Below are 24,729 nucleotides of genomic sequence, written 5' to 3' on the forward strand. Positions count from 1 at the left end.
AGGCCCAAGGCAGGGATGCCTGAAAGACACTGTGAAAGGAGGACTTTTTTGTCTTTCCTTCAGCAGTTAGTCACAATCCAAAATTTGGAATGGATGTTTTTTTTTCTGCCGTGCCTTGAAGCTTGTGAGATCCTAATTCCCTTACCAGGGATCGAACCTGGGCCCACGGCAGTGAAAGTGCGGAGTCTTAAGCACTGGACCGCCAGGAAATCACCGCCCCCCTCTCTTTGTTTTGAACAGCTCTAACTTAGAGTATTTGGAGTGAAGAGAAAGAGATGGGGCGGGAGGGAATATATGAAGCATAAACTGACCTTTAAAGAGATGATTCATACTAAAAGTAGTGTAGGGACTTCCCTGGTGGCTCAGTGGTTAAGAATCCGCCTGCCAATACAGGGGACACACGTTCGAACCCTGGTCTGGGAAGATCCCACATGCCTTGGAGCAACTAAGCCCGTGTGCCACAACTACCATGTGCTGCAACTATTGAAGCCCGCATGCCTAGGGCCTATGCTCCGCAACAAGAGAAGCCGCTGCAATAAGAAGTCTGAGCACTGCAACAAAGAGTAGCCCCCGCGCTCTGCAACTAGAGAAAGCCTGCGTGCAGCAATGAAGACCCAACATAGCCAAAAATAAATTAATTAATTTAAAAGAAATGGAAAACCTGCAGAAAAAAAACAAAAAAAGTAGTGTAAGTGCATCTAGCAAGTGGCAGGAGAAAAGATCAACCCCAGAAAATGAACTCTGACAGTGGGCAAGGCACGTGGGAGTTACTTTGTACGTACTATATCTTATTAAGTTCTCACAACAGTTAGTAGGAGTGTTTTTATCCCCCTTTTAGGAAACTGAGACTCAATGAGCTCAACTAACTTCCCCAGGTCACACAGCTCTAAGTAGAGGACACAGGATTTAAACCCTGGTCTGTCTGATGCTGAAGTCCATGCGCTTCATATCAGGTCCGGCTATTTCCATAAAAGATCACCTTGGAAGAAGTTTCCAGTAACCAAAAATACTAATAAATATTTACTGAGCACTTGCTAAGTGCCAAGCACTATGCAAGGTGATGTTTTTTGGGGTGCTCCATGGGGTGCTCCAATGAGCTAGATCCTTACTCTTGGTTGCTACTTAAAGGGACCTATTGGAACATGACTCGATAATTTTAAATAATCATCCAAAGTCTTTAGTTGTATTAGTTAAGGTATCACTAGGCTGATTTAATAATAATAGGGTTTATTGAGATCTCATTTTATTTTCTTTTTCATTCCTTCCTCTAACCTCGAGTCATGGTCCCTAACTATCCTGATTTTCATAACCTCCATCCTTCCTAATGCATTTTTCCAGTCTCCTTACTATTTTTGTTCTTTTTTTTTTTTTAGCACTAATCTCTTTTATTTTTTAAAAATAAATTTATTTATTTATTTATTTTTGGCTGCGTTGGGTCTTCCTTGCTGTGCGCAGGCTTTCTCTAGCTGCGGACAGCAGGGGCTATTCTTCATTGAGGTGTGCAGGCTTCTCATTGCGGTGGCTTCTCTTGTTGCGGAGCACAGGCTCTAGGTACGTGGGCTTCAGTAGTTGTGGCATGCAGGCTCAGTAGTTGTGGCACACAGGCTTAGTTGCTCTGCGGCTTGTGGGATCTTCCCGGACCAGGGCTCGAACCTGTGTCCCCTGCATTGGCAGGTGGATTTTTAACCACTGCTCCACCAGGGAAGTCCCAGCACTAATCTCTTTTAAAACACACTTTCTTTAGAAATAATTTTTGGAAGATTTGTTTGTTTTTATGATAGACATGAATGATTACATATCCCGTTGTAACTAAAAGAAGAAGGTTAGATAAAGATGAAAGATAAGGGGAAGGCATAAATAAATATAGATCAATATAATTTTCTGAACCAAAGTTTATTTTTCTATACGAATTTTAGAAGAAGTCAGGTTTAGACTAGAGGACATGGTAGATAGTCTCCAAAATTGGGCTAGTGTAATAAATTTGAATAGTAATTGTCAAATGTCATCATAAACCTCCTGACTGGGCTGCTGTAGTACATCTTATTTGGAAAATCCTACTAACTAATCACACAGTGGTTTGTCCATTTCTGATAGTCACAACCCAACAGCAAACATCACATTATAATAGTACCACATAGGATGGTTAAGCTTCTAAATTAAAGCTACAGAGTTGTGTAATAATTAGAATCTATTTTCTTAGGAATAATATCTGTCCTTTTAACTTGCTGTATAAGAAATAAGTAAATAAAATAAAATTCAAAAAAATAATATCTGTCCTTTTAGCCATTGAACTTGAGAGGCAAAAACATTTCCACCAACTCTGACACAAGGTCAAATTCTTTAGATATCAACATATCATAATATAAAACTTACCTTTAGATGTTTCCCAGCATACAAAAGAATCGATTAAAGACAAGCCTTGTTTATAATAAAATGTAGTTAACTCCAGCCAATCGGCATCAAGTGTACTAACGACAGAGCCTTTTCTCGTTACTTTCATTGACAAGATGCCTTCCTGATAGGTCCAGCAGGTTGATTCATCTTCAAAATCATTGAAGACTGTATACAACTTGTTATCTGAGGATAGGTGTTCAGAAGGAAGAAAAAAGGGGAAAACTATAATTGTATTGAAAAGATTCCTAAAATAGTTTTTTTTTTTTTTTTTTTTTTTTTTGCGGTACGCGGGCCTCTCACTGTTGTGGCCTCTCCTGTTGCGGAGCACAGGCTCCGGATGTGCAGGCCCAGCGGCCATGGCTCATGGGCCCAGCCGCTCCGCGGCATGTGGGATCTTCCCCGACCGGGGCACAAACCCGTGTCCCCTGCATCGGCAGGCGGACTCTCAACCGCTGCGCCACCAGGGAAGCCCTAAATTTTCTTTTTTTTTGAAATTAATCATGAGCTATTTCAAGCACACAAACAAGCATACAGAATAATAAAATTATCCACCGTTCAGCTTTATCAAATGTTAACATTGGGCCAGGTTTGCTTCAGATTTTTTTCAAGGAAATGAGAAATGGATGTACTTGAGGCTCAAGATGTATCTCCCCTAATCCTATTCTCCAGAAATAGCTACTGTAATGAATTTGGTGTTTATTATTCTCATGCAAGTTCTTTTATTCTTTTAATACACATTTCTTTACACATAAATGATGTTTTGCAGTTTAAAAACAATGTTTTTCAGTTTAAAAAGTTTTTAAAAAATGGTATTATACTGTAGGTATCAATCTATAAGTTGATTTTCCTGTTCAACATTATGCTTTTGAAGTGTAATTAATACATATAGATCTTATTCATTTAGTTTAATTGCTATATAGCATTCCAGTTTACTTTTCTCCTGTTGATGGACATATACATTATTTCTGAATTTTTGTTATTACAAACATTATTCATTCTTTGGACACATATGTGAGAGTGACCCTAGAATACATACTTAGACATGGAACTGCTGGATCATACACTTTACAAGTTAGCAAATTCTTAACTTGGGGGTCTATGGACCCACATTTATGGTTGTGTTTTAGGAAGTCTAACACCACTTGTGTCACAGAGTATTAGGGGTATGTGTGTTATGTGTGTTTTTCTGGGTGAGTCTCCATGGATTTCACCAGACTCTCCAAGAGGTCTTTTGTTGGTCTCCCCCCAGCCCCCATCGCTATTGCTCTCACTCCTACCCCCCAGCACCAAAAGTTAAGAACCAACCACTGCCATAGAAAAGTTATGAAAAAATATAGGGTTTTAAAATAAATAGAAAGCAGAATCTAAAGACTGATAATTAAATTAAGTAGCATACTGGATTTGAAAGTTAAAAAACTTGGAACAGACACCTGATCTAATCAAAGTTAGGATGGGAACCAGCAGGAGTTTATAGGTAGCTGTGGGTGGAATATAGTGGGTAGCTCTCTGGCCACAACTCCAACAACTCTTACATTCCTAAATTTACATTCCTAAATTTTGCACTCTGCAGGAAAATCAGCGTGGTTGTTAGCTAGGGAACTGGTAGAAAAATGGGAGGGTGTTGGTGGTGGTGAGGCGGTGAGATGATGAGTTGGGAAATGCTCTGGGTCCTTTCTTTTTTTTTTTTGCGGTCCGCGGGCCTCTCACTGTTGTGGCCTCTCCCGTTGCAGAGCACAGGCTCCGGACGCGCAGGCTCAGCAGCCATGGCTCACGGGCCCAGCCGCTCCGTGGCATGTGGGATCTTTCCAGACCGGGGCACGAACCCGTGTCCGCTGCATCGGCAGGCGGACTCTCAACCACTGCGCCACCAGGGAAGCCCTGGGTCCTTTCTTAAGGAGGCTGTGTTGACTGTGGTCCAGTGGGTCTCTGCCATGCACGAATATTGAGCAATCTCACCACAACCCAGAAAGCCGATGCCACCAGTGTGTGTGGCCTTAGCACTAACACTGATCAAAGGATCAGTTAATAGCAGCTAACTTAATAGTCTATTCTGTGCCAGGCACTGGGCTAAGCACTTTGTAGACATCTCATGTCTACTCACAACAACACCCTTTCTATTAAAGACACAGAGGCAGTCTGGCTGCAGACTCTTAACTCTAAGGTGTACATAATCTTTGATTTTCTTTATTAGTGCTTTATAAAGCGTGCCTGTAAATATATCAGAAAACTTAGAACAGTCTGAAATACATTAAAAAATACTCTCAACTTCTTGGAAGCCTTGCTAGCTGCAAAGAAGAATAAAACTATTGTTTAAAGTTATTTAAGAATGCAGGCACGGGCTTCCCTGGTAGCACATTGGTTAAGAATCTACCTGTCAATATGGGGGACGTGGGGTTCGAGCCCTGGTCCGGGAGGATCCCATGTGCCGCAGAGCAACTAGGCCCGTGAGCCACAACTACTGAGCCTGTGCTCTAGAGCCCACAAGCCACAACTACTGAAGCCTGCATGGCTAGAGCCCGTGCTCTGCAACGGGAGAAGCTACTGCCATGAGAGGCCCGCGCGCCGCAGCGAGGAGTGGCCCCTTCTCGCCGCAATTGGAGAAGGATCCCGTGCAGCAACAAAGACCCAGTGCAGCCAAAAATAAATTAAAAAAAAAGAAGAATGCAGGCACTATTGTTATATTAGTTGTTTCATCATGATGTGCATTTTAATATTTTAACTGGTGATCAAATAAAGCCAATTAACTTCAAAGGTGAAAACTACCCATGAAATGGGAAAGGCCAAAACTAAAATTCTCACACACTGTTTATAGGGAGAAACATAAATCAGAACAGCTTTCTTTACAGAATCACTTTTTTGGTATACATGCACAGCCTCCATTTTACAGAGGAGTAGGTGTATGACTAAATGGGAACCAATTTTCAACACAAAGTTTCGTTATGTAGATGGTGTTGTATGACCATGCTAGGGATAACTGTTCAGAAAACTGCCCTACCTTATTCCAGGTGCAATAATTTAAAAAAATCAAGACAAGTTTATACTAGTTTTTTCATCTTTATAATCATTAGAGATTTAATTTGCCTCATATTTGTTAAAAAACCCTTAAAAACATATTTTTGCTAAATTTAAACTAATATTTCTATTTCTACTCATCTTGTCTGTTACCTTCTCCCTTTCTTGATTTAGAGAAACTGGGGCTGCCATCTCGTTCCATTTGACACTGTCCACTTTCATGATGTAGTTCTTCCTCAATTCCACTTTCAGATGATTGCCCACTTAACGTTCCTTCATTCCAAATTTTACAGTTTTCCTCTGAACTGTGTCTCACATGTAGTGCTGATTCTGTATCTCCATCCTGGTTGGTTCCATTGCAGAATTTAAGTGGTGGACAGTGCTGTGATATGAATCCAACAAATTTCATTCCTCTTTTAGCACCTCCATTAATCTGAAGTTTAAAAAGACACGGTAGAACAAAATGTAAACTTCATTTGCATTGATTGCTTTATCAATTAACCTTCAGGCTTATTAAGGAAATCCATTAGAAAAGGAGTAAATGGACCAGTAAAGACCCATTCATAAACAAATTAATGACCTCTAATATAGCAAGAATCCTAAAACCCTGTCACACTATGTTGGTGGTTTCTTCAAACAGAACTGATACATTTTAGAAACTATGAAAACAAGAATTATATTTTCGGGACTTCTCTGGTGGTCCAGTAGTGAAGACTCTGCACTCCCAATGCAGGTTTGATCCCTGGTTGGGGAACTAAGATCCCACATACTGCAGCTAAGCCCGCGCGTGCCGCAACTAGAGAAGCCTGCGCCGCAATGAAGAGCCCGCGTGCCGCAACCAAGACCCAGCACAGACAAAATAAATAAATAAACGAACAAACAAATAAGTAAATTAATTAATTAATTTTAAAATTGTATTTTCTCCAAGAGGTTACTATTTGGGAAGAACTGATAATTCCATAGCATGATTTTTGCAGCCCTGTTAACAATGGTTTCTCTAGTTGAAGCAAAATTCAAAACTATCCCAAGAAATCCTCAAAAATAACATTACTGACTGCTTCCTATTCCCCAGGGAGGGGGGCAGAGTTCTTGAGGCGCTAGGCTACTGTGTACCCTCTTTGCCGGCAAAGAAATAAAGCCACTCTTTCTTTCTCCTCCATTTAAAAAAAAAACAAAACCAAACACATCTTAATAATAAAGAAGAGACATTAATTTAAAAGCAGAAAACATACAGCCTTGTTTGCTTGTGTGTAAAGAAAACTGTTAAAAGACTAATTCTTGACAAATGCATACATATAATGCATAAGCCCAATTCATACTACCACTCTTAAGAAGTTTCTGATTTGCTTATATCTTGGTACTATTGTCTCCTTTCTGGGCCAAATACACATGATTAGATTCAGTCCTATCAGTTAAAGAATAGGGTTCGGAAGCACATGAAATAATGCCAGTGAAATAATTTGAGACCCTAAGAGTGATTATTTTCATGCTCAACACTTTTCTCTTTCTCTGCTTTTTCATCATTTCTTTGTTCTTTTTGTGTCCACGTCTTTCTCCTGTGTTAAGCTGACTATTCTTTTGAGGGCAGGCACTATCTTACTCACTTTTGTGTTGCAATGTTTTGTACCTACAGGTGCTCTATAAGTACTCGTTAAATAAGTTAAAATGAAGAAATAGCAACATCTTTTATACGGCCACTGTTTTAAACATTTTAAATGTTTTAAATTCACCTGGGAGGCGAAGAAAGAGTTATGATGGAGGTTGCAAGTGCAAACGTCTATAGTCAGCAATAAAATGGAATGAAAAAGGCCAGGAAGAAGCAGGGTGAAACCAGACAGCAATGGAGGCCGCTGTAACTTAGCTGAGATGGACAGAGAGTGTGGGTGTATGGAACTTGGACAAACACTGCTGGCACAATATCATTTACTCCTATAAATTAACACATTAAGACTGTGACACGGCAAGAAGCCTTAAAAATAACCATAAATTGTCCTCTATATCAGGTTTCCCGGGAGAGGAGAAGGAGGTGGTGAGGAGGAAGGTAAAAACCGGTAAATTTAATGTCAGTGCTTTCTCTAGGTCTTATTTGTTGATTTGGGGGGAAAATTGCAGAAGACTTTCTCTATTACTAAAAAGTTTTATCTGGAAAAGCTGGTATGATACAGAGTATTACTGTCTTTTCCGTTTTTTAAGTTGCATGATTGATGTTTTTCATGTGATTTTTATTTAAAAATCCTGGGGAAAACATTTGTAAATCTAAATTTAAAAAAAGAGCAAACATTGACATAATGTTAAAATGACTTAAAATCTAGCTGTTTAACAATCAACTCTTTATATCAGGCAGCCGTTCAAAAATAATATTTGGCACTCATCTATTGCTCGTGCTCATACACGGGGCAATGTTCAAATATTTCACGTGCTATTTTTCCTGAAGCTTTTCTTTTCATAAAATAACCCCACTAGTCTAATTGCTGAAATAACAGTACTTTCCTGTTTAAATAGATCTTTGTGTCCAGGAAGTCAAATACAAAACGAATGCTCTCATGATGATCTATTAAGACTAAATTAGCAGTTAGATTTTTGTTTCTGGACCAGAAAAAAAAAATTTTTTTTCCCAGAATAGTAGTAGTAAATAGTATGTGTACCTTGTTTATAAAAATCTAGTTTCAAAGGCTGTTCCTGAAAAACCTTATTAAATGGTGACTTTATATCTAAATGGGAAGTATCATTGGCAGCTCTAACTGGCTAAACACAAACCACAGATAATCTTACACACACGGTCATTTAAAGCTTGGGAAAAATAGAAACAGCGAACAAATTTCACAGTTTCTTATCTGACAGGAAATGCCTTAGGTTTTTGGCAGTATTCATTTAAATAAAAGCTAAACCTTACACATATGACAATGCAACTAAAATTTAAAAAAAAACCCAAACTTTCACCATCAAATCCTGTCAGTTTAGAATACTTATGAATGTACAATTCTTTTTTTTTTGGTTTTAATCAATATACATATAGTGTTCAATTTTTCATTTAAGGTTCAATTAAGTTATATTGAATAGACTTTTTTCTCTCAACAGTTAAGATAGTTGTCATGTTCAATGCCCATAAAATAGTCTATCATATTGATAGACCATTGCTTCCTTCTCAGTTTTCCACTTGTTGAGAATTTGGCCCCTATTCACTGTTGATTAAAATATCTTTGTATAAACATGATTTTTCCCTTTTCAATTAATTTCTTGGAATGGATTCCTAAAGAGGAAATTACTGGGTCACAAAATAAAACAAGATTTATGACTTTTATTACCAAACTGGTATTCAGAAACACTGTACTAATTTATTACAATGCCAATTGCATTGTATATGAATGTATATGAATGTTTTCTTAAAGGTCTTTCCAACATTGAATTTAATATTTTCAATTTAATTTCTCAGTTAGTACTGGTAAATTATTACTTCTCAGTTTTTATTTACATTAAAAATTATTAGTTAGGTTGAACCCTTTGCCAAATGTCTCTTTATTATTTGTGTTTCCTTTCTGTCCATGGATTCTGTCTGTCCATTCAAGACTGAATATATTTTCATGCGTTTGTATTCATTTCATATATATTCAGAAAATGAAGCTTCTATAAGACACATTTGCTGCAGATTTCCCCCCGATTCTTTTTTTCCTAGTATATAACTTATATTTATATATTCAAACTCAAATTACTCAATCTATTCATAATTAAATATGTCCACTCTTTCATTTTCTTTCAGATTTTTTGCACTTGAAAAAATTACCTCTTTAACTCATGTGAAATGTGTGGAGTCTATTTTCTATAGAACAATTGCCCATTTTCCCAGCAGCACTTACGCGGTAATGGTTGTTCCCCCATTTTATTTCATCAGGTTTGTTATGAAACTTCTTATATATGTATATGTCTATTTCTGGCATTTCCATTCTGTTTCACTGGCCTGTATTTCTGTTTTTAACTCTACAATTTGGTACCTGTGCTTCAATTTGTTTTAAATTCTGTTAGACTAAGTCACCTATCATTTTCCTGTTCTTTTTAAAGTAGGAAAGGAAATTGATGAAGAAGAAATATGAAATATTTCTCAATATCCCATGAAAAAATGTATACTTTTAGTACCTTTTCTATCAGTTCTTTTGCTACGTCATTTGTTTGTGTCTCAAAAGTTAGAGGACATTCCTCAATCACAAGCCTTGGGCGTCTTTGTCCACTGGGTGCTGTCGAATGCTTCGTGCTGTAACAGAGAATATGTTTATGGTTGGAAGCCAATTGCTGATTTTCAGCTAATATGCTCATGTGCAAATGAGCGAGTAACTCACAAGTAAGTTCAAGGCAATCCTTTTTCTTTGTTATTTTGACTCTAATGGCTGTCTTCTTACGTAAAAATATTGGAAAAACACAATAACTTCTATTAATTTAGATTTCCTTAATTAAAACCTCTATTAATTTAATTTCTAATTTAACATGAAAGAAAAGCTCCGCGTCTGTTGTTTTGATAAGTTATGAGAAATGATTTTAGATCACTGTTATACCTCATTATTGTACAAACGCACAAGTAACAATCCTATTTAAGTGCAGATAAATATTGTCCTGTCTTTTTCCTTTTTCTTCTTTTCTGATCTTCACCCGTTGATTATTCTTAGCCCTGGCAGGGCACTGCTAAATCTATTTGAAGTAATGCGAAAAGAGAAAAATAATTTATCCTTGGTTTGTAAGATTTGTAATTAGGACATAAGTGTTGCTATGGTGTGGTAAATGGCATATTTACTTAGTAATGCTTGAACTAGTAAATATCTGATGAGGTGCCCTGTCATGGTGAAAGCTGCTTGTGTACACGCCCTCTCAGACATGTGTAAGTGGGCAGTTAGTTACTCAGTAGCAGACAGTGTCCCTAAAAAGCACATCTGGGATTTTTTAAAGCCTCTTCTTTTTTTCCCAATTTTCCTGTTTTCTCTCTTTTTCTCTTATTTCATTTTCCCTTCTCAGCTTAGCCCTTTCATAGTTAAAGTCGCTATAAAGAGAAAACACAGTTTTTACCCTGGTCTTTGAGATGATTTTGATACAGTTGGAGAGTTGTGTAAAAAAAATTTAATGTGTTAATCAAAGACATTGGTCTGGTTATTTTCATTCTTCACTGGAAGGAGTAACAGTATTTTGAATATTATGAAACATACAAGCTTGGTTGGCAAAAACGTTTGTAGTATTGTTTGGAAAAACAGCTATTAAAAAAGTTAAAAAAGAACCTAAAATGGATGGCTTTCTGGCTTTCCCATCCTATTTTTTGGAAAAAGCTGATAAGAGATCTATCCAGTTTGTGAGAAGTTGGCATGTAGGCCTTTTTGCTGTAAAAGTTTTGGAAGTTAGAGATAGTTTCTGTTGCCACTATTAATAAAGCAATACAGGACAGTTCAAAAAAGACGCTCAGTGAAAGTGGACTTGTTCAGTCAGCTCTTTTAGCCCAGTGATAGGATATAGCTAATTGATACCCCCTCATCTGCTGAAGTTGCTATATCAGCTTTCAGGTGCTTCTTGAGTCTATTTTCCTTTCCCATTTTTCATTGACATCCTTACCTAGGACCTGTTTGTCTGCAAGGGGCTAAATCTATGAGAAGTTTTAAGGAAGGAGATTTAAGTTTCCTTCTCCCAATCGAGGTTCAACTGCTGGAAAATGTGCCTTAAGCCAAAACCCCGAATTATCCTTTATTCTCCATCACTTTGTTCAAACTTGCTTTGCTTTTAGCCAAAGAAAACTGTCTCTCTCAACAGCTTCTTAGTATGACAGTTTTCTGGAGCGTCAGGCTTACCTTAATTTCAAGCGCGATAGCACCACCCTGTATAGGTAACTTGCAGGCAGGTGTTTTTGCTGCCCAACAGGTTGTATAACAGGATGAATAGCCCCAACAATATATCCTTTAAGATAGTAGTCTTCCACTTTCGTTACTATATCCAGAATTGAATTTATCTTGATTACTTCTGGGTTAGGTGAAGCTGAAATATCAAATGCAAAGAGAGATTTGCACATTCATAAAGTTGAATTACATATTATTTCTATCTACGTATGATAATACTAATGAATAGGAAACGTATCCATATGATTTAATCTCAAATAAAGTTATACTAACAGGTATTATATATTTTCTAATTTAATTTCAGAAAAAGCAAAAGTAATCTTAGCAGCTGTCAGATATTTAGTATTACCAATATAACTTAAAGTAGAAATACAATGACCTATATATATTTTTCAAATAAGGCACTTTTATTTTATTTATTTATTTATTTAAAGGCACATTTTAATTTTTTTATTATTTTAAAAAAATTTATTTATTTTTGGCTCTGTTGGGTCTTCGTTGCTGCACGATGGGCTTTCTCTAGTTGTGGTGAGCAGGGCTACTTTTCGTTGTAGTGAACAGGCTTCTCATTGTGGTGGCTTCTCTTGCTGTGGAGCACAGGCTCTAGGTGTGTGGGCTTCAGTAGTTGCAGCACGTGGGCTCAGTAGTTGCGGCATGCAGGCTCTAGGGCACGCGGGCTCAGTAGTTGTGGCTCGCGGGCTTAGTTGCTCCGCAGCATGTGGGATCTTCCCGGACCAGGGATTGAACCCATGTCCCCTGCATTGGCAGGCGGATTCTTAACCACTGTGCCACCAAGGAAGTCCCTGTCAAGTGCTTTCTTATTTCTAATTACATTTCAAAAAAATCGTGTTTTAAGTTTCTCTGGGAAACTAAAAATATGGTTTCTCATGGCACTTATATAAATACTTGAGTAAAGAAATTGAAAAAGTAAAGGCAACCAGAAGTTCTTCTTAATAAGTAAGAATTCTAAATACACAGAAAATTTAAACGCAACATTTATATGCAGTTGAAACATTCCTTTGAAGCAGGGCAAATCTGTAGAAACTGTAGAATAGTACAATCTGTATAGTTTTTAGTAAAAGGAAAAGGGTGTGTTATATGGAAAAATGAATGTTCTAGCAGTATTAATTTTAAAAACAACTTCATTTTCTGTGACAATATTTCTCATTTTCTGGAAAACAACCAAGACTTAATAACTAGAAATGGAGCTGCAGTTTGGCTATCTCTTGAATAACAAAACATATGAAATGAACTCCAGGTAGGGGCAGTGCTGGCTGTTGGCCTTCTGTCAGTGTGGTCAGTGCTGTCCAGAAAATAGCTGCTGTTAATTGCCCAAACACAGGAAGTAGGTTAAGAAGCAGACAAGGAAGAAGGGTCAGAGGAAATCCCTACCTCCTCTTACATTAATATCCCCGTGATGGAACAGAAATCCACCACTTGGATTCACGTGGGTTCATGCCAACTTCTCAAATGAAAATAAAGCACTCAAAGAAAAGTTATATAAACCAGCATGAATCCATTTACTGAAATTTTCATCCTCTTTTGGATTTAAACTAATCTACAATATATTTTCATCATTATGAATAGGAATAAAAACAAAGAGACTGATCCTGGTTTTGAAAGAAACAGCTGGATTTCATTGCAAAATGACCCAGTTCTGCATGGTTGTGTGGCAATCACTCTGTGATTCATTTGGTCTTACTTTTTTAGTATTTTAACTATCAACCCTGATTTCCAAACAAAGGAACTAAAAAACTATAAACTAGAATAAACTGTTAAGACTAAGGAATGAAACATAGCCTAAACTTATTTTTAGAACTATATACTAATCCTACAAAAATTTAAAGAAAATTTCCGTCTTTTAATGGATCTCATTGCTTATTGTAGAAAATGGAAATGCTTAGCATGATACGAAAGAATCTTCATAGTCTGGCCTCTGTCTACTTATTCAGCTTTCACTCTTGTCATCCTTTTCCTTGTACATCTTGCTTTGGCAGGACTGAACTACGGGAGCTCCTGAGCCTGGCACACTGTTTCATGTTGCCAGAACTTCGTTTCCTTTCCTGCTCCCCAAGTTGGGTTAATCATTCCTTCCTCTGTGCTGTGCATTCTACTAGTTCCCTTATCAATCTGTATTATAGATACTTGTTTATGTGTTTGTCTCTGCTGTTAGACTGAGAATTCCTTAAAGGCATAAAACCAGAATCACTTACCCTAAGTAGAAAATTACATACAAATAAATACAACAAAAAGAAAATACTTATCAAATTCTAGCTGGATACTGTTATCTGCCAAGAACTGAGCCACAGCCCTGCTCTCTCTTTGTTGAAAGGGAGAATTAGCCATTAGAGAGGTGTGAAAGACGTAGTAACTCCAAACTGATTGGAAGGCTTAAAAAGAACTGAAAAGGGCACAGCTTTCCGACTATGAGATTCAATGTTATTAATTCTGTGTTTGTGTGTACAACTTAAAAGCATCTCACGTCTAGTGCTAAGTCTTTTGGTAGAGGCTTGGAACCCCTACTGGGATAGAAGTAGCAAGGACACAGTGATGGCAGCAAGGGGGACAGATGACATCAGAGGGAATAAAATGAATTATAAAACTAGATAAAAGAACTGTAAAAACTTTACAGCCTGAGGTCTCTTAAAGGACTTTCTACACTTCATTGGCCGGATTGATAATGATAATGAAATCATTCCCTCCATTCTATTGTTTCCGAACGAGGTTCTCAAAGGCAGAATTTTGTAACACGTTAAATAGAATCACAAGAAGATAGCTATAACAGAAGGACACTGGTGTTTAAAGAGGTTCCTGTTCAGGTAGAGAATGTATTTCTAAGGAACACCTTGTTCTCTGGTGATGTCAGAGAAATTTTGTGTCAGTGGAACAAATCCAGCTTTTCTAGTCTAATCTACATCCTCTTGCACTTTCAGTAAAGTAAGGTTATTGTCTTGAGTTCAATGCAAAAGAAATGTTAATGCCTGAAACACAAAGACACACACACACAGAAGTTTTGAGAAGAATTACAAACTGAGAAATCCAGTAAAGTTACAAAGGGAGAAAAAAATTGTACATCAGTACTAATAAGCATATCTTACACATAAGTTTTTGTAAAGATCATGTCATTTGGGGCCCAGTGCTTTACATTAATTATTCAACTGTCTCAAATGTGCATGTTCTCCTATTTGGAGGTCTGTGTCTTTTGATAAATAGCACTCGGCATAGACATGATAATTATGATAAGTGCTTGAAAAACACTTGTTAAAGGACCAACTGAATGAAAATTGGTTGTAACATTAACATATTCAGTGAACAGAGCTCCAGGTTGCTCATGGAGCAGTAGTTTAGAAAATAGACTCTAGGGGGACTTCCCTGGTGGTCCAGTGGTTGGGACTCCTCGCTTTCACTGCTGAGGGCCGGGGTTCAATCCCGGTGGGGGAACTAAGATCCCACAAGCCAAAAAAAAAAAAAAAGACCTTCGGACCAGACTGCCTGGATGCAAATCTCAGCTCTGCCACTTACTAGCCTGGCAATGTACTTTGCACCCTCGTGCCTCAGTTTCCTCATCTTCAAGGTAAGAATAATAATAGAGTCTACTCTATAGGGTTGTTAGGATTAAATAAGTTTATATGTGTTCCTAGAAAGTATCTGGCATGTAGCATGTGCTATACAACTATTGACTGCTTTGTTAAATAAAGTCCTCCCCTGTGGAACGAGAGGCAGCACACTATTCTAAGAGCATTAGGATCTGGAAGCAAATCACCTGGGCTCAACTCATGCCATTTACTAGATCTGGAACAAGTTAATTTGCCTGTCTGAGACAGGGACAAACAATGGTATTAACTTCATAGAGTTGCTTTCATAGTAATTGTAAAACATGAGCCCAGGGCCTGGTACAAAGTAAACACTCAAATATCAGTGATGTGCCTGTCTGTTGGTGGCCCAGCTTAGAAAGATAGTTTCGAATGAAGTTGCCCTCCGAGATGTCATTGTTGGTTTAAAAAAATCTCCAGGAAGATCATTGTAGAGATCTGGATTTATTCCAAAAGCCCAGCCTGGCTCACCATCTGTAGAATTCTGTATCAGAGGCCCCTAACTCATGCTCTAGATCTCAGGTCCCTAACTCACCCTATAGATTAGGTGTCCCCCCTGCCAACTCACTCTAAATAACAGTCCCTACCTCACACTGATCTGCTCCATTGAGTCCCAGACTCAAATGTCCAAAGGTATCAGCCTGATAAAACAAGGAAAGGGGCTGTGCTGAAGGAGGGACCTGGGGAAGACTTAATACCTTATCCAAGAGTGCAGCAGCCCTGGTCCAGTGCTGCCATGTGGTCATGTCGGCCCAGTGTTGCTGGATCTTCTATTTTTTTAAGAAAACCCCCAAATCCAGATTCTTATGTAATATCTCCCAACTTTAAAAAGTGACAGTTAATTCAAATATCATAACACTATACACACCAAGCGAGACCTGTCTAAAGGCTGAATATGGCCCATGTCTTGTTGGTTTGCAGCTTCTCCTCTGGGTTGCCCCAGGGATTCTGCAGACCAGAGCCTGCCTAGGTCCAGGCCAGGCCACCCGGACCATCTTAGACAGTGTTCAGCATATCCTAGGACACAGAAAGTGATCCAAATCTTCCTCATTAGTGGGGACAGGAGGATGATGGTGATAGGAGGGCTGGGGTTCATTCTGTTAACAAATTGCCCTTCTTATCCTACATTGTGATTTATTTTAAACATGCCAGTGTCATTCAAGAAAGGTAAACCTAGGAGCAAGGAAAGGTGAAATAAATCTGGGAATTTTGTTGAGAACTTCCCTTCAGGTAATCCCCTCGATTCTTAATAATGTTTTAAACTGTGCTGAAAAGAGACTGGCAGCCTGACTCAGCTTAGAGATGTGAGGAAGGGGCAAGCTGTGCACACAGAGTGAGGCATTTTCACCAGTGCTCACCAGAGTGAATAATTATGTCTCCAAGATAGGCTTGGTGTTTGAAGCCAAGCCTTTGATTTGATGTCCTTACACTGGGGCAGTAATATCAGAGACTCTATTACTTTTTAAACACAGGAAATTAGGGGGGAGGTGTGGTTGTTTTGGCTAGAACTGAACAGCACAGGCAGTTAGCAGCAGCTGCAAGCCATCTTGCTCTTCTTAGCTCCTCAACCGCTGCGAGTTCCTTGGGAGAAGGAACAAATGGTGTTGTTGACAGCATTAATGGGTGGGGTTGGTTGTCGTTCAATCAATGCTACACGATTTGTAAAAGCTTTATTACACCTTACAAGGCTATTGTGAAGAACTGGTGAAGGAAAGTATTTTGTAGTTGCTTTGAAATCTATATACATGCAGCGTGGACTTTTCTGATTAAAACTGAAACGTGCTGAACGTTAAGCAAGTCTATCATTCATCCTCATAGTTTCCAAAATAAAATATCAGTAGAGTTTTTTATGGTCCTTTGCTTAAAAGCTTCATAGACAAAGATCAAATTTTAAAAATAGAAAAAAATCACATTCTAGTAAAAAGCTAAGAACTTGTTCGATGTCAAAAGGTTTGCTCTGATGATGTAACTCTATGAAACCAGTCCAAGACATATATATGTTCTTTCCACCAATTTACTTCTGAAGATTGGTATGTATTTTTGAAATATTTATGAAACATTGTTTCCTCAGATAAAAGCACGATGTACAAACACTGGCAAGCAATTTTACCATATTTTCAAAAGGGAACAGACTGTCAAACCCCATATTATATCTAGCAATTATAGTAAAAAATAATAAGTAACATGTACCAAGTACATATTTTGTGCCAGGCACTATGCAAAGTGCTTTACATGCCTAATCTTAATTAGCCCTTACAAAAACTCCACAAGGCAGATATTATCATTATTTTCAGATGAGGAAACTCAGGAAGAGAGAGATTTGATAACTTGCCCAAATTATTAGTGAGCGGTAAGGCTGTAATTGAACCAGACAGAATGACTCCAGAGCCAGTACATCTGAGCACCGACAGGAAAGTAAAGCTTCGTTGATTTGCATCACTGCTAATTCAGAATTTGTGAGGATTCAGACATGAGCTGAGCTAAAGCTTTTGACTACTATAAATTGTTAATCAATCTAATGTACAGATATTAAAAGGAGTATCCGGTTTACTCTACTTATCAAAATGTTTTAAGTTACTTAGAAAGATAAACTACTATATAAATAACATCCAAATTACATAAAATTTTATGTTTTCAATAAAGGTGCCATCTTCGTAGTCACTCATTAATATATTTAATTGAAGTAATACAACTGTGGTTTTGAAATGCACTCAAACTCCAAGGGACGACAGAGCTCATAATTACAGGCAGATATGCAAAAGATTGCATTATGACCATGAAAACTCCTGCAGCCTTGTGTTTCACCGCTGTCTCCTGCATGTGCTGCACTCTGCCTGTTCGGTTTTACTTGTAGTTCCCAGACAAACCATGAGATTTTCTCTTGTTTCTGAGTCTGTACAGCTTGTCTTTCAGCCTTGTTTGCCTTACCCCCACTTCCTTACTCAGCCTTTTTTTTTAACCTTTAAAAACATCTTGTGTGGGGGTAGAAATGTAACGTATAAACGGGGTGCACAAAACATACTTAAAACTGCCAGCATTTGGTAACCACCATCCATTCGAAAATCAGAAAATGGCGGGCACGACAGAAGCCTCACTTCCTGCCCATTTCAATCACAATCCCCCTCTCCTGCTCTGTGCTACCTTGACTTTTTTTTTTAACCTTGACTTTTGTGGTCCTCACTCCTTGCTCTTTTTAGTTTACTATGCAAGAATGCAAGCAAACACTACAGTTCAGTTTTGCCAATTTTGTAAGCTTTATATAAATGGAATCATACAGTATTTTGCGTCTATTTTCTTTCACTGAACATTAAGGTCGTGAGATTAATCTTGGGCAGCTTGTGTAGTGGTAGTTTGTTCGTTTTCACTGCAGTGTAGCAGAGGACAGCAAAGTACTGCCTACGGCCTGTTTTGTTGCATGTGGTATGTTGGCACTTCACTGGTCGAGCTGAGTAGCTGTGACAGAGACCACACAGCTCACAAAGCCTAAAATATTTACTATCTGGCCCTTTTCAGAATACGTTGGCTCACTTCTGTGGTGCAGTGTTGCATTGTATGAGTTTACCACAATTTATTTTTCCAGTCTCTTGTTCGTGGATTTCTGAGTTGTTCACACTTTTGGGGTTATTACAAATAGCACTTCTATCAACATTCTTGTATGTGCTGCAGAGTGCATGCGTGTGCACGCTTCCACTGGGTATATGTATCTTCGCTAACTAGGTAATGACAAAGCATTTTTTGTTTTTCCAAAATGGTTGTGCCAATTTACCAACACCTGGTATTAGCTTGACATTTTAGCCATTTTGGATGATTTGTAGTGGTTTCTCACTGTGGTTTTAACATGAATTTTTCCTGATTACTAATGAGGTAGAGCACCATTTCATATGTCTATTGACCATTTAGATTTCCTGTTTCATCAGCCACCTGTCCAAGTTCCTTGTCCATTTTTCTATTGGGTTGTCTTTTCCTTTTTTGATCTTCAGTTGTATTTTGTATATTCTGGACATAAATCTTTGTCTAAGTCTCACTCATTCTTTAGATCAGATGAGGTGGCACTTCTTTTAAGGAGTCTTTCTGGATCCCACCAATCAGGTGGAGGTGCTCTTCTTTCTGCTTCTATAACTCTCAGACTTCTAGCAAAGTTTGTATCACAGCATAGAGTGTAAGCACTGTAAACAGATGATTAGTCATCAGGGCTCCTCAACAGGAAGCTCACTAGGATGCAGGTTCACAGAAGTCAAGGACTAGGCTTTATTCCTCACTCGGAGCTCAGTAGGTGCTCAGTAAGTGTTAGTTCAAAAAATAAATAGACGAATTGGGAGACTGGGATTGACATATATACACTATTGACACTATGTATAAGACAGATAACTAATGAGAACCTACTGTATAGCACAGGGAACTCTACTCAATGCTCTGTGCTGACCTAAATGGGAAGGAAATCCAAAAAAAGAGGGGCTATATGTATATGTGTAGCTGATTCACTTTGCTGTACAGTAGAAACTAACACAACATTGTAAAGCAACTATACTCCACTAAAAATTTTAAAAAAGAATAAATAAATGTCCACCCAGATGTAAGAAAAACCTCCAATATAACGTAGATTGCCAGTAGAAATGTATTTTCTCCCAACATCAATATTTATTTAAGTGGGTCAACTGTTTGCTATTTTCAGAGATTCCCTATCCCCCAGGTCAGAATGGGATCTTTCTTTCCCCCAACAGTCCGAAATTGTGAAGTTTTATTATTTGCCACAACTACTGAGCCTGTGCTCTAGAGCCCAAGAGCCACAACTACTGAGTCCATGTGCCACAACTACTGAAGCCTGCTCGCCTAGAGCCCGTGCTCTAGAGAAGCCACTGCAATGAGAAGCCCGCACACTGCAACTGAAGAGTAGCCTCCGCTTGCCACAACTAGAGAAAGCCCTCATACAGCAATGAAGACCCAATACAGCCAAAAATAAATAAAATAAATAAATAAATAAAAAATAAAGGAAAGTCCTTATGTGGTTTTTTTACCTGACAGAGATTATGTTGATGCTTGAGTAAATTTAGTCATCTTTATTATAAATTTCTTTTTACATAGCACTTTACATTTGAAAATCTTTTGACTGCTTGAGGAAATACTCAAGAACTTATTAGATTCAGACAGACATAGAAAATTTAGCTGGACTGACCTTCTTTCCTTCCTTCCCTCGTTTCTGATACTTTATTCATCTCTTGTTGATTTTTAAATGCATTCTCTTCAGTGCTGCATCTTCATTATTCTTGAAAGTTCTCTAGTATTTACGATTACTGACCATTTCTTGCTTTTTGAAACCCTCCTTTTCCTTGTGTTCTCTGGTGCTATACAGTCGCAATTGTCCTCATTCTATTTCATTTTTGTTGAGTTGTCCTAAATATGGCTAAATATGCCTGATGATTCAGCCCAAGACACTTATGCTCTGCCCATATTCTCCTCTTTAAGACTTTATCTACTTCAATTCCTCCTGGAAGTCATCATCTCTGCCGTGCACCTGTAACTCTCTCTGCCAGGATGTTCCACTGTCACCTCACATGCAACGTGCCTGGAATGGAATTGCTCTTTCACCAACTGACTCCCTGTGGGACGCCCCTCCTACTGTAAGAGGCATCATTATTTCCACAATTACTCAGGCTCAGAACAGGGAAGTCATCTTGGATTCCTCATTCTTTCTGTCCCTTCATATCCAGCCAGCCACAGGCTAAGTCCCTCTTGGTAATGTCTCTTACAGGGATGCCCCCTCACTTCTCCTTTCAATAGCCCTTGAAAGTACCTCAAACTCTTAATCTTTTTCTGATTATATAAACCCTATTTTTTTCTTCAGGTTCAGTTAAAGTCCTAATTTGAATTCCAACTTATCCTATTCAAAATTGATTTTTCCTTTTCCTGATACCTCTTGTATCTCATATTGCAATTTTTCATTCATTACTTCAACACAACTTATTGGCCACTGGTCATGTGCCAAACACTGTGCAAAACACAGCAGTGCAAAGGTGGATGTGGCATAGTTCCCGACCTTGAGGAGTTCATGAGCTTGTCCAGTTTGACCAATTAGAATATAAAATATTGGAGGGCAGAAACTATGTCTTATTCCTTTTTGTGTTTTCACTACTTATCAGCATCTTCTACAGAATCCATACATCAATGTATTTACTACTGTTACAGTGATGGTAAAAGACAATGAGAGTTTCTTGTTTTCATAATAAGAAAGCAAGCTAGGGGCCAGGAAAATTTTACTCAATGTGTTTTACATGATTCTATTAGAAAGTCAAATAAGGAAGTTACCATCTGTCCTTCTATTGGGTTTTTAATACTGTAGAAATTTCTTTTTAATCATAAAGCTATACATGCTCTAAAAATCCTTAAGGCCATGGTTATTCAGATTGTTTTCTGGGATTGCACAAGAAGGTAAACCAACCCTTCTGGATTATTTGCAGAGTTAATTTAACTTTTCACCAAGAAACTCTATGATGTACTCATATATATGCTGACACACTCTCATACATACACATGTATAGATTACTATACAATAATCCAGAAAATTTATCACAAAAATTGTGCTGAAATCTCACTAGTGCAGTTAGTAGATCTGGCATAAAGCCAGGAGGGATAGTTAACTTTTATTAAGTGCTTACTAAGTGCCAGGTACCTTTTCAAGGAGATTATTTTGTATAATCTCCTTTAATCTTTAAAATAACTCTATTATGCAAGCACCATCAGAACCCCCATTTTATAGATGAGGAAACTGAGATACAGCAAAGTTTATAAACTTGCCAAGTTAATGAGTGAAAGAGCCTAGATTCAGAACCCAGGAACTTGACTCCAGAGCCTTATGCAATTAATGATTAGGCTATTATTTCTCCCATAGAGATATATAAGTAATGGCTCAAAGTACTCCCACCAAAAAAAAAAAAAGTGTGGGAAAGGCACACACACACACACACGCACACATGCACACATGCACACAGAGAATGGAACTAAATGGAAAATCAATAAATTGTTCAAGATAACTATAGCCACCATAACACAGGGCACTGGAAATTTCAAAGGGTCTCCTCTTGCCCCACTGGGACTTGACTCTTTGTCCCATGTCCTCTGTTTGGAAAAACAGAGGAAAACAAGGTAAGAGACAGGCTCTTCATGAGCACACACAGCTGTCACTAGACCAATTTGTTTCCTGAAAGGTTGCTCACTGCACATGGTCTCTGAGAGGCAGGAGATGCCACTATTTAGTAGTCCTCACAGCAACCCCAGGTCAGAATGGCCAGGATTATACGAAGAAGGCTGGCATATTTTAACCCCCATGTGACTCACTTCTCTACACACTGGAGGAATAGGTGGGCGTCAGAGACAACAGAAGAGAGGAAGGTGGTTTGTGGAGCTGGGCTGATACAGAGTCTTGGCTTCTGAGGCAGAGGCAAAGGCAAAGGCAAAGACAAAAACAAAACAGAACAAAAAACATGTGGAAGAATTGTAGAGAAAAGGGACACCAGGAGACTGGGCCCCTGGACCAAATAGGAACCAGGTGCAACTTTAAAATATGTGCCTGCTTACTGAGTTAACATTTGCAAACTATGCCCATACTTACACTTTATAGTGTAATACTCTATTACCTCCTCCACACACCTAGAGTGGAAGGTAGAAATTTTACTCCTTTCACAGAGAGAAGGGCTTCTGACAATAATAAAACCAAAATGACTTCTGAAGAAAGTTGTAGATCCTTCTGATTCAATGATGGCTGCATTTATACAAATTTGTTTGAGATTGCTAACATGGTTGGGTGGAAATAAATAAAAAAAAAAATTCAAGTTACTTTAAAACCTATGGGGGTTGTGCAGCAAATCTTAAAGCACAGATCAAAATGGCTCTGGCCTAAACTTTATGAATAGACAAGGTTTTGAGGTTAAGGAAAATATGTGTTTGCATCCTGTGGATTTACAAAAACTTGTCCTAAAAGATAATTGACAAGGACAATCAATGGAGAAAACATAGGACCACATCACAAATATTTTCTCAAATGATGTTTTTTGAAAAAGTATAGAAAAAATTCATTTGAGTGTTACTTCTCTGATTGTCACCATTATCTTAATCTACTTTTTTTAAAATCTACTTTTAACTTTCATAATTAAAAAGAAAATTAAGAATATTGACATTTTCCCCTTTGGTAGCCTTAGCCTTAGGTAAAAATGGAAATGTAAATATGTTAAAAGTATATGTACAGACTTTGTGTATGTCTCTGGAAGGGAGTTTGCTTGCTGGCTATCTCAGTTTTTGACAAAGAAAAATGGGCTGCTCTTGCTTCTTGCACAAAGATGCACTGTTCACAGAGCAAACCAAAAAAAATGGAGAATTTGTGTTTAAGTTGAAAAGAAATTAATATCCAACATAATCTACTTAGTATAAATTTTCTATTAACTGATAAAACGTGCGGCTTATTAGAATTAAAAGCATAACTTTGTAATAAGAACTTAAAATACTGACATCTGGAAATTCTAACAGCAAGCAGGACACTCAATTTCATTTTTAATACCCTGTAATTAAAGATATAGTTCTGCTTTTTAAAAACGCAGTTTTATCAATGCGATTGTACAGTAAAGTTTCCAAAAGAAGTGAGGTAAAGTATTTGTGAAGTTGAGCTGCCTCTGTTCCTTACACAGGGCTGCCATCTGGGCTTGTTTATTTGTGTTTCCAACTTTCTGGAACAGGGAGTTTCTCTGTTAGGGACAGGGCAAGCAAAGGAAGTATCTTACAGAAGACTATCTTTTTTTCTGTATTTTCAAACTTCAAATTTAGTTTGGTCAAAAATATCAAATGACTACCACAATCACAACATTAACACAGTTGGAAACCTCAGAATTGTCTTAGCAAATACTCTTCCACATGATGCAAGTAATATTTCCTACATGCTACCTTCTTGTGCCTTTCAGATCTTTTTCAAAACACAAACTGTCATTAAGGCTAGACCTATTTGGCTGGAAAGCGAACATTTTTCATGTGTCCTTCTACAAATAAGCATTTGATTTAAAAATGAAAGGACTATTTCCAAGCAGTTTTTCTAATTTTATAAAGTACATATGAACCAAATTTACAAAAACCAAACAGAACAAAAATCTTTCAGAGTGTAATTAAGAAACAAAGCATTATTGTTAGATTGATTGTACAATCTGATTATGAGGAACAGTTTAAAAATCCACAAACCAACACTTAGAAACACTAGAAGTCCCTTATCTCTGAAATCTTTCATTTAACAAATAAAATAGAAGCAAAAAGTACCTTGTAAAGTAAAATCCAGCAATACATATTCGTAAGCAAATTCTGTCTTTGTTTCCACTTGCGGTCTCTTCAGGGTAGAAAATATTTTTCCAGGGCTGCTATCATCAGGGTCTTCTAGCTTTCTAAGTCCGCACCCCATGGCAAAATCTGTAAGGAATTAAATTGCAGGATAGGGGAGGGAGACCAGCAAATTCTGTTGTTTAAGCTGCAAAAAGAAAGTTACAGACTTAACTGCTTTGATTTTTTCAGCTAAACCATAGATACTCAAAAAGAAAACATTTGAGTCCAAAGAAAGGAGCCGAAGACTTTTTCTATCCATTTTTCTGTAAAGTCGTTGAACCCATGATGATTAAGCTACAGCTCCGGGAGGCTGGGCTTGATCTTAGGAGAAACATGCAAGCTGCTACAACTTAGCGGAGAATTTCCATGCCACGTCAATTTACAGCCAGCCCCCTACCAGAGTTCTGTCGCTCAGGGCACCAACAGTGCTTTGTCTATCCCAGTTAGCTGGATGATAAAGGAGGTGTCCAAAAACGGAAATAAAAAGGCAAAAGTGCAAATCAGATGGAATTATCTAC

General features: G+C 37.9%; 1 protein-coding gene across 1 annotated transcript in view; it reads right to left on the reverse strand.

Moving 5' to 3' along the window:
• The window catches only part of RFTN2 (raftlin family member 2), a 59,713-nt gene extending 35,199 nt beyond the window's left edge, over positions 1-24,514 (reverse strand). The window contains exons 1-5 of the mRNA XM_082841660.1: positions 24,152-24,514; positions 11,223-11,406; positions 9,538-9,652; positions 5,560-5,839; positions 2,374-2,577 (exon numbers count right to left, since the gene is read on the reverse strand). Coding sequence (XP_082697786.1) covers positions 2,374-2,577; positions 5,560-5,839; positions 9,538-9,652; positions 11,223-11,406; positions 24,152-24,290 — 922 coding nt within the window. The 5' untranslated portion in view covers positions 24,291-24,514. The remainder of the gene's footprint in view (positions 1-2,373; positions 2,578-5,559; positions 5,840-9,537; positions 9,653-11,222; positions 11,407-24,151) is intronic.
• Between the last annotated feature and the right edge of the window lie 215 nt (positions 24,515-24,729).

The sequence above is a fragment of the Leucopleurus acutus genome, assembly GCF_964270905.1.
Source record: "Leucopleurus acutus genome assembly, chromosome: 6".
Taxonomy (NCBI): domain Eukaryota; kingdom Metazoa; phylum Chordata; class Mammalia; order Artiodactyla; family Delphinidae; genus Leucopleurus; species Leucopleurus acutus.